This window comes from Pteropus alecto, unplaced genomic scaffold (genome assembly GCF_000325575.1).
Source record: "Pteropus alecto unplaced genomic scaffold, ASM32557v1 scaffold69, whole genome shotgun sequence".
Taxonomy (NCBI): Eukaryota; Metazoa; Chordata; class Mammalia; order Chiroptera; family Pteropodidae; genus Pteropus; species Pteropus alecto.
The window spans coordinates 7,893,471-7,904,263 of NW_006494610.1; the positions used below are offsets into that span (position 1 = coordinate 7,893,471).

Below are 10,793 nucleotides of genomic sequence, written 5' to 3' on the forward strand. Positions count from 1 at the left end.
ATTCTAGTTGCTCCAGAATGTTTTGAATTATATTTTGCTTAGGAGAGTAAATATTATAGACAAAAAGAGTCCAAGTTGTGATAAAAATTTAACTTTTTACCCTTTTCACTTTGTTACTGAGATTTTCACAATCTTCATAAAATGTGATAAGTATTACAATTGGAATAAGAAAAAAGAAAAGAATAAGTCTACCAGGAAAAATTTATTATTATTTTTTAATGCCAACAAGTTGACTAAAAAGAAAATATTAACATATCAGCTCAGAATATGTTTATTATATTGGAGAAAAATCATAGTTACTACCTTATCAACTTTATATGTATTTAAGCAAACTAATTTTAGAAACAATTGCATAATTATTTTAGAAATACTATATATTCAACCTATATAAGTTATAGTGACATGTGGTAGTAAATACCTTTAAGAACTTCTCAAGAACAAATGAATTTAGTATTTGAAAGGAAAATTGGAATAGAGATAGTAATGATAAATTGATTTTCCTTTTCTTACATTTTTTAATGACCAAATTTTAAAGCAGAGCACTTTTAATTTTCTTCTTGGTCACTATATTACTCATAGATGTTTTCAATGTGAGAAAAGATATTTTTTAACAAAACATATATGCAATACTTAGACATTAATAAATAGGGAGATTTTACATCTAATGTTAAGTATTAGTAGATAATGCTTTTTCAAACTAGTCTGCATAAAGCTGAGCTAAAGTATTTTGTTTTATAAGTAGAGGAATTTTGCAGTTGAGTCCACCAGGTGAACTCATAATTAATGATTAATTATGAAACAATAATATACTGTACTATAGGAAACTCAAGATTTACCACTTAATTATACATCACAAGATGTATACTCACTCCCTTAGATTGAGTGTGATAGCAAAAATAATAGGTTAAATTTTTTATGCCACTCAATCATCATAAAAACTTACGTGACACAAAACCTTGCTAATACAGATGTAAATGAACTCTCAGAAGTAGATGATAGGTTTTATTTAAAAGATTTTATTTAGCTTGTATTTCTTTTTACCAATAGCTCACAGTTCTATGAATGACTCAAATGTCCCTATGGAAACAACTGAATGCATACAAGCTCAAGGAGAAGGTTATCGAGGCACCATCAATACCATTTGGAATGGAATTCCATGTCAGCGATGGGATTCCCAATACCCTCACCAACATGACATAACACCTGAAAATTTCAAGTGCAAGTGAGTAAACTAGACAAATATAAATTTCAGTAAGCCCTGGGGGAAATGAAGCTGGGTGGTTACTTTTTACTAATTTCTGTGTTAGTGATCCTTAAACTTTATTGTTCCTGGGCATACTGATCCACCCAGAGATTTTAATTCTTTGACATTGATATTTGGACCTCAAATATGCATTTTAACAAGCATTCTATGTAATTCTGAGTCACATGTTTGATGTACCATGCTTTGGGAAACACATCCCTAGGTTTCTGATCACAGCATTGTCCTTGCAGGTCTGTGTAATAAACTAATAAATGGTAATGATAACCAGGCAAATTTCAAATTAGTGCCTTTTTAAATCTTCATGTTAACTTTAGAAGAGATTACATAGTTTTTTCTCCTGCAAGATGAGTCATACCTTGATTTCGGTCAACTCTATAAACATGAGTTTTCAGCTTTGAAACAAAATTATTTTTAAAAAATTAAATGGTTTTCTATTGTTTCTAGATTTGCTTTAAAAAATGAGGAAGTAAAACAATCATTTAAATGAATCAAGCCAGAGAAACTACCCTTGAATATCAATCATATAGTTGTATGTGCCTTCTCTGTGGCTGCATTTTTTCACCACTTGACTTTTGTTGGAAAGACACAGCTACAATGCCATGTGTTTTTAAATTGTCCACCTTGTTATGGGGAACATAAAATGATTGCTTTTGAAATTTATAACACACATGCCATTCATAGTGGCTTTGCTGAAATAGCACCTATAAATAACGTATATTGGCTTTATGTAATTGGCTTTTAATAAGAGAGCTTAACATTTCAAGATGGAGAACTATGAGCCCTAGTTGGCCCATCCACTGGAAAGAGGAGATACTTTATGTTTTGTGGGATTTTTAGTTAATTTAGTGTATTTACTTATATAATAAATATTCATTTGGTTTTTTTTTATTATTTTGTAATAACAAATTTATAGTTGTCATTCTGGATTTATTTCCCACTATTTTATTCACAGCAATTCTTGACATACTCTCTATTCTTGACATACATATGTCACACCTCAGAAATAAATATCAAAGTAGAGAAAGCAAAGAAAATGAGAAAAGATTAGTTAAAAGAGACAAAGGAAGCAGTGTCAGCACCATTCACACTTTAACTTCTAATGACTTGTAATACTCAAGTAAGAAATTGTGTATGTGCAACTATCCAGTGAACTTCATTTGTAAGAAAAAGAGAATAATTATAGAAATTTAATTCACACATTTCACTATGAAAAATTATCGAAAGTTTAGCTGTTGTTTTCAGAATTTAAACCATCTTTTCTAAATTTAATTATTTTGTCAAGATAACCAAACATAAATATCAAAAAGCAAAAAGTGAGCGATGTTATAAAACAGATAAAATCTGACTCAACATTTTGCTCAGAATATTGATTCATTTACTGTTTGTCATCTAGCAAAGAATAGTATGCAGGTCAGGTAGGTGTCTCTGGTTGTATTAAACCTCAGCCTCATACTGAGACTCCTTACAAAATGACAATTTTTAAAATTGTAACTCAACTATACTGCCTCAGATGAATCTACATGAATCACTTAATCATTAATTTGTTTTAAGAATTGTAAACAATTATGTCTTCAAGTGAGAGGAAAGATCTCAGAAAAAAATATTTAGACAAACCTTGACTCTCATTCTTGCTTAATTTAGATTAATGAGGTGCTTCTAGATATAGATTTTTAAAGACTTTCATTAGCCTTAGATCTCTGTTTTATTATCTTGCCTTAAATTAACATCTCAAAATAATTTAACTAAGCAATTATTCATCTAAAATACCAAATTTGTGTAAACTTTATCTAAAATTAAATGCACATATTTTGTACCGACAGAAACATAAGTATAAATTGGTTAAAATAAAGAGTTTTTTTTTTTATCTTTCTGGGTAATAATTTCATCATTTTATAAGAAGGCTAGAGCCTTAAATACGGGTTATAACTATGAAAACTTATAAGATGACACTATGACTTAAACTATTGGCAGTCTCTGTCTTATAACCTTAAATAATGCAGTTTGTGTCAGAACCTGTTTTGACTAGATAAACTATTACTTATTGATTTTATAACCAAACCCAACTTCTTCCTTAAAAACTTCTCATTTTCTAAAATCAATTTGGATATTAATAAAATTATAGTATTTCTAATTGGACCTATTTGCATAGAATATTTGTATAGACTATTTTCTTATTGAGAACTCCAAATGTTTAATAAATCATTGGTCAGATAAAGCATATACAGTTGTCATCTTCTATAGTTAGGTTTTCTATATTATAGCTAGGCTATCATATTAGAAAAATATTGATAAAGATTCAGTTAACTTCTCCAAATCAAGAAAGAACTACTTTGTAATTAAAATAAATCTATGTAGCAAATTAAATAAAGCAAGGAAATAGAGAATTTAAAGAAGAAATAACTATCATGTTTCTTGTGGTAAATATTTGAATAGGTGGAACTTTTATTTTAAATAAAAGTAGTTAATGACGAATAACCTTTCTTCTGCAGGAGATACATATTGTTTTCATATTATATATGGGCCATAAAAACATAATAAATAACAGGTCAGTTTTTAAAAATTGTAACAGTTGAGAGTCCAAGTCTTGGGAAGAGTGAGAAGAATGAAGTGTTACAATTTCTCTTTCATGAAGCATTTGTGTGGAACTCCAGGCCAATTGAAGAAAAAGAACACTGGCATTGACAGCATTTATTTCAGTAATAGGGGCACTGCCAATTGTGTATATTGAATTCTAAATTGTTATAACTATCCTAAATCTAAAACTTAGCACTCTATATATAGACATGGATGCATTCTGGAGTTCTAGAAATGTAATCGTGCTAACCACCAATATAAGAACATGTGCAACTTACATTAACAAACTTATTCTCAATAGGGACCTAAGAGAAAATTATTGCCGGAATCCAGATGGGGCTGAGTCACCCTGGTGTTTTACCACTGATCCAAACATCCGAGTTGGCTACTGCTCCCAAATTCCAAAATGTGACGTGTCAAGTGGACAAGGTAATAGTTGACATTTTGCAGTGTGGGCATGATTAAATTCAGGAGAAAAGCCTAAAGGGAGTTCACATTTTACAGAAGATCTACTTCTCATTGTACCAGTTTCTCTGGGTAGCAAGCAGTTACCAAATCCACCAAGTCTAAGTTAGATTTCTTTTTCGAATTCATTTGCTCAACATTTATTTATTTATTTGAGTGTATGCCAGTGCCAGGTACAGTCCTAGGTGCTTGAGATATATCAGTAAAGAAAAATTCTCTGACCCCATGGAAGTAATTTCTAGCAAACAGAAAACAAGTTAAAAAAAAAAAAAAGGAGGTAGGGATAGTAAGTTAGTTTGTAGTAAGTGCTAGAGAGAAAAACGTTTCCGTTAGAAGAAAAGGGTTTTGCTATTTTATACCTTAATTGTTTGGGAAGATCTTACATATTAAAGAACATTTAAGGCAAATCTGAAAGAAGTGAGGGAACAGTGTGTCATGTGCATATATTTGTAAAGAGCATTCTAGTTAGAGAAAAACTGCTAATGAAAGTATATGAGTTGGGAGAGTGCTTGAAAAGTTTAAAGGAAAGAAACAACACATCATTGTAACTGGTACAGAATGAGCAAGATAGAGAGTAGCAGGAGATGAGGTTACAGAGCAGTTGGGCTAAAATAGCACAAGCCTTGTAGGAATTAGGAGGATTTACACTTTTATTTGGAAATAAAAGGAGCTCAGTTGTAGGGTTCCGAGAAGAAATATTAAATGATCTGTCTGACTTTAATTTTAACTGGATGACTCTGGCTGCGTTATGGAAAATAACCAGAACTTTGGAGAAAGGCCAAAAAGTGGAATCAATTGAGTGATTATTTCAGCAATTCAGGCAAGAGATGAGAATGATGTGGACCTGGATGTTAGCAGTAGAGATGATGTACAGTGGTACATATGTTTCCATTGTACTTGGAAACATAGACACCATTGAAGATAATTGTTTCAGGGAGCAGTAGTAAAGTCAGACTGAAATAAATTTTAAAAAGAAATAATTTGCCAAAGATTAATCATAATAATAATAATAATAAAACATAACAATAAAATGAGTTACGTTTTTTTAAAAATCATATTTTTTCACATAAATATAATTATGATAGTCATGATCATGGCCAGTCCTAAATCATCCAAAAAAGTCCAAACTAAATTTCAAGCTTCATTTCACATATTTATTGCCCTATCCATACTCTTCCATCTTTTTTTTCTCAGTGACAGTTTTTCATGAACAACTCTGAAAATGGTTGTAGAGGAAAGAGGGGGTGAATCCTTTTTCAGTTAGTTTCATTGTTCTTTGGCAGATTTTAAAAGTCATTTGGAAACAAAGTTAAAACCAGTGATTAGTAGAGGTTTGGTTCCAGCTAGATCCTCATTGTTCCTGTCTTGTTCACTTAAATAATTAGCAATAGTTTGTGAGTGATAGAGGCAAATGAGAACAATTGTATTATAAGCTCCTGGTGTGTATTAAGATACTTTTATGTACAGTAAATATATATCATTTACTGAAGAATCAGATAATAGGATATGACAGTTTTGGATTTGGGAAGTTAAGCAGATATTATCGCTTATCTATTAAGTATACACATTAATAAATAAATTAATTTTGTGAAATTTAAACAACTTGCGTAAATTCTCAAGTTAGCACAGCTGAGATTGAATCTAACTCTCTTTAAAATTACCTTTCTGTTACTACACATTTCCTCCCTTTCATTAATACTTTAACAATATATTATATATTTTTAAAAATAATATATGTACCTGATACATGCAACAATGTATAGGCTCTGTGGGGCAGTTTAAAAATGAAGAAGTCCTACTTGAGAGATACTGTTAGCCAATTCAACATACAGCTGTGACTTTAACATACAGTTATGCTATTGCATGATTTTCCAAGCTAATAGTGTGCATTGTTACATATGTGTATAAATGCACAAGTACACACACACACACACACATACACATGAAAGAATGTTGCTCTTATCCTTCTCCACATAACAGAAAGTATAAATTTCACATACAGATTGATAAGCTAGAAACTTTTTCTCAAATCTTGCAACAACTGAATTAGCACGTATATAATTGCTCTTCTAATTGAATATTAAAATAACACTTAAAAAATTGAAATTGAACAATTTCTTTAAAACGTTGATAAAACATAACTTATTAGATTATATAAGATATACTTAAGACACTAAACAGAAGATAGTTCACAGCCTTAAATATTTACATCAATATCATAAATAATGAAGATAAGTCAATGAAATTTTCAGCTAAAAATTAGAGAGAAAAGTAAACCAAAAAGCAATATAAGAAAGAAAAAACACAAAGACAAAAGCAGACATTACAAGGTAGAGAAAGGAAAAGAGAAGAACTAATGAATAAAAGAAAATGATAGGATCCAGATAGTTCACAGCCTTAAATATTTACATCAATATCATAAATAATGAAGATAAGTCAATGAAATTTTCAGCTAAAAATTAGAGAGAAAAGTAAACCAAAAAGCAATATAAGAAAGAAAAAACACAAAGACAAAAGCAGACATTACAAGGTAGAGAAAGGAAAAGAGAAGAACTAATGAATAAAAGAAAATGATAGTTCATTGAAAAAATTAATAAAATAGACAACACTTGCTGTCTCAAGAAAGGAACAAATTATAAAATACATTTAATTATTTTTAAATTATAAAATATAACTATTTAAACCTATAATATGTAATTATAAAAATACAATTATTAAGGGAGATAAATATTGAACAGGAAAATCAGAAAATATGAGGTTATTGAATATAACTTCATGTAAAAAACTTTGAAAATGAAAGTAAAATTAGTAATTTACTAGAAAAAAATCAAGTTATTTGAATTGCCCCGGAGAGAGAATGAAAGCTTAAATAGACTAATTCTTATAGATGAAATATGGACATTTATTCATGAACTATTCCAGCAAAAATACACCATGCCTAGATAAATTCACAGACCAGACAATAATGCTACATGAACTGCCTTGTAGCTTAACAAATATGATAATGTTTCTAAATTATTTTTGTGAGGAAATTATAATATTGATACCTAAACATGATAAAGATATGCAGAAAAAAACTATAATCTTATCTCACTTGTGAATATTAATATACAGATCCTAATGAAATTTGAGTGACCAGTTCAATAAAGAAACCATTACTTACTTGATGGAGAAACACTAAAGTATTCTTAATAAGGTAAAAGAAAAATAAAACTATAATGTCTGCTGTCTCTCTTCCTTCATTGTAAATATAAGTTATTGTACTTCCCTTTAACACCATATTGGAGATATTATTGTAAACAGTTAGATAAGAAAGTATATCGATTGGATAAAAAAGCAAAAGATCTCTGTTTACGCAAATGATATAATAGTAATACACATGGAAAATTGAATTCAAGTAATAAAAAAAATTCACTATGGTAGCAGGATATGCAATTAATATACAGATATCAATAACATTATATATGAGTTTCAAGATCCAATTAAATAGAAAACTACATCTATAATAGTAACAAAACTGATGGAAACAGGAATAAATTTTAAAATGTGCATAATACATGTAATAAAATTTTTAAATCACTCCCAAAAGCTACAAGAGTAAACTTTAACATGGAGAAAAACATTCTTTGTCCTTAATATGAGAACCCGTTATAAATACATAAATTATTTCTAAACTAATTAATAAATTTAATGGAATATTAAGAAATTAATCAATGAATCTTTTTCTGATGCCTACCACATTGATTCTAAAGTTTTCTTGGAAGAATAAATATGTAAATACACTAAAGAAAACTTTGAAAAAGGGTAATTAGAAGTAATTAATCATATCATATATTACAATATTTTATAAGGAATTTATAATTAAAAAGATAATTCTAGTACATGATTAAATTGACAAAGCACAGAGTCCAGAAACAGCTACTTACTGAGGTTTAGAATAATAAAAAATGTACACTATATATCACTGAATGAAAAGTGAATTTTTAAAATGTGATAATGGATCAACAATGTAACCATTTGGAAAAATGATAAAATTAAATCTTTGCCTTATACGATAGCCTAAAATAAACTCCAAATGGATAAGAGATCTGAATTTAAAAAGAGAAACCATATAAATATTAGAAGTAAACTTGGAAGAATGCTTTTATTACTTAGATGTGGTGAAATGCTTTCTAATTAATGCTCAAAATCAAGAGACAAAAAAGAAAATATATATACATATAAACTACATCAAAAAACTTCCATGGCAAAATAAGAACAAAAACAATAAAAACCCACCATATTCAAATTCAAAAGACAATGACAAATTTGAAATAAATTTTGAATATCATAACTAAGGAGAAAATATTTTTAATATATAAAAATCCTGAAATTAAAATTAAATAATGGAAAAATATGTAAACAAAAAGATTTATGAAAAAGATGTCAACAGTTTCTTAAACACATGAAATTATATTTAAATTCACATATAACAAGAGAAAAATAAAATATGAGTATTGAGATTTTGCACATATGAGACCATTTATCACATGTACATTTGCAAAAATTCAAAAAGTAAACCACATCATCTTTTGGCAGAGCTGTATGGGAAAAGGAACTCTCACACATTTCTCTTAGGAGTGCAAAGTGGTAAAATCATTATAAAATGAAATTTTACAATAATAAAATTACACATGCATTCACCTTTAGCCCAACAAAGCACTACCAACACCTGAAAATACAGCCCCAACAATACAGAAAAACATACATGTGAGTTTTTTATTACAGCATTTTCTCAGTAACAAAACAACCCAAATGCACTCAGGCAAAGCCACATGATGCGATACTATGAGATTGCAAAAAAAATGATAAAACTCTCCATGAACTAATATAGAGTGATTTTCAAGTATACTGTTAATTTTTTAAAAAGCAAGACACTAAATTATATATTTGGTATCTATTAATAATAAATAAAGGGACTTTTTACTAGTAAGAAACAATGGGATATTATAATACATATATAGGCTATAAATAATTTGTATATTCATAGAATATATGTGTATATGTGTGTATAATTATACATGTATTATACTTTATCACTATGTTAACTGATTCCTGAATAAATTATTAAATTATCTCCATAAAAATTTTATTAGGATTTGTACTTATTTTTATTATGATCACAGAACATATTTAAAACCAATGAGGTCATGCAGATGGCCAATAGACATACAAAAAGGTGCTCAATGTCACTAATCATCAGAGAAATGCAAATTAAAATCACAATGAGATATCACTTCATATCTGTCAGGATGGCTATTATCAATAAATCAAAAAACAATAAATATTGGTGAGAATGTGGAGAAAAGGGAACCCTCATGCACTGTTGGTGGGATTGCAAATTGGTACCGCCACTATGGAAAACAGTTTAGAGATTCCTCAAACATTAAAAGTAGAACAACCTATGACCCAGCAATTGCACTTCTGAGTATTTACCCAAAGAAAAACAAAATTCTAATTCAAAAAGATATATGCACCCCTATGTTTACTATAACATTATTTACAATTGCCAAGATATGGAAGCAACCTAAGTGTCCATCAACAGACAATTAGATAAAGAAGTTGTGGTACATGTATACAAAAGAATATTACTCAGCCTTAAAAAAATGTAATCTACCACTTTCAATAACATAGATGGACCTAAGGGTATTATACTAAGTGAAATAAGTCGGACAGAGAAAGATAAATATCATATGATTTCACTTAAATGTGGAATCTAAGGAACAAAATAAATGAACAAACCAACCAAAACAGATACATAGATACAGAGAAAAAACGGGAAGAGATGTTGGAGGACTGGGTGAAAAAAGTGGAGGGATTAAGAAGTACAAATTGGTAGTTACAAAATAGTCACAGAGATGTGAAGTACAGCATAGGGAATATAGTCAATAATATTGTAATAACTATGTATAGTGCAAGGCAGGTACTAGACTAATCACGATGATCACTTAACAAATTATATAAATGTCTAATCACCATGCTGTGAACTTGAAACTAATTGCAAAATTATAATTAAAATAATAAATAGATAAATAGATAAATAAATAAACAAATTTTTAAATATATACTATGGTTTACAAAGTTTAAACCAGAGAATGATCTCAATGTTGATGTACACTTGTAGATAACATTTTATACTCAAATCTACAGTTTTTATTCATACAGAAATTAGGAATGTTTCACAGATCATCATTTTTAAAATACGAGGTATTATTTCAAAATATGAAATAATGTTTCTTTTCAAATGTAGAACTGCAACTTACATATATGGAAGAACTTGATTTCTTTTCACGATTTTTTAAATTAAGAATATGAACACTTAGATCAATGTTTAATAGAACATAAGTTGCTTAATTGAAAAAAAGTAAAAAATAAAACCATGTGGGACATGAAGAAAGGCACAGGAGCCAATTTAAAGTGGCTTCCAATGGCTAAATTTGAAATAATTTGA

The 10,793-nt window shown here is 28.9% G+C and overlaps 1 protein-coding gene across 2 annotated transcripts in view; it reads left to right on the forward strand.

The window, feature by feature from the left end:
• HGF (hepatocyte growth factor) overlaps positions 1–10,793 on the forward strand; it is a 64,122-nt gene that overhangs the window by 35,781 nt on the left and 17,548 nt on the right. For both annotated transcript variants that reach the window (XM_006925739.1, XM_006925738.1), the window contains exons 8-9: positions 1,048–1,222; positions 4,140–4,267. In XM_006925739.1, coding sequence (XP_006925801.1) covers positions 1,048–1,222; positions 4,140–4,267 — 303 coding nt within the window. The remainder of the gene's footprint in view (positions 1–1,047; positions 1,223–4,139; positions 4,268–10,793) is intronic.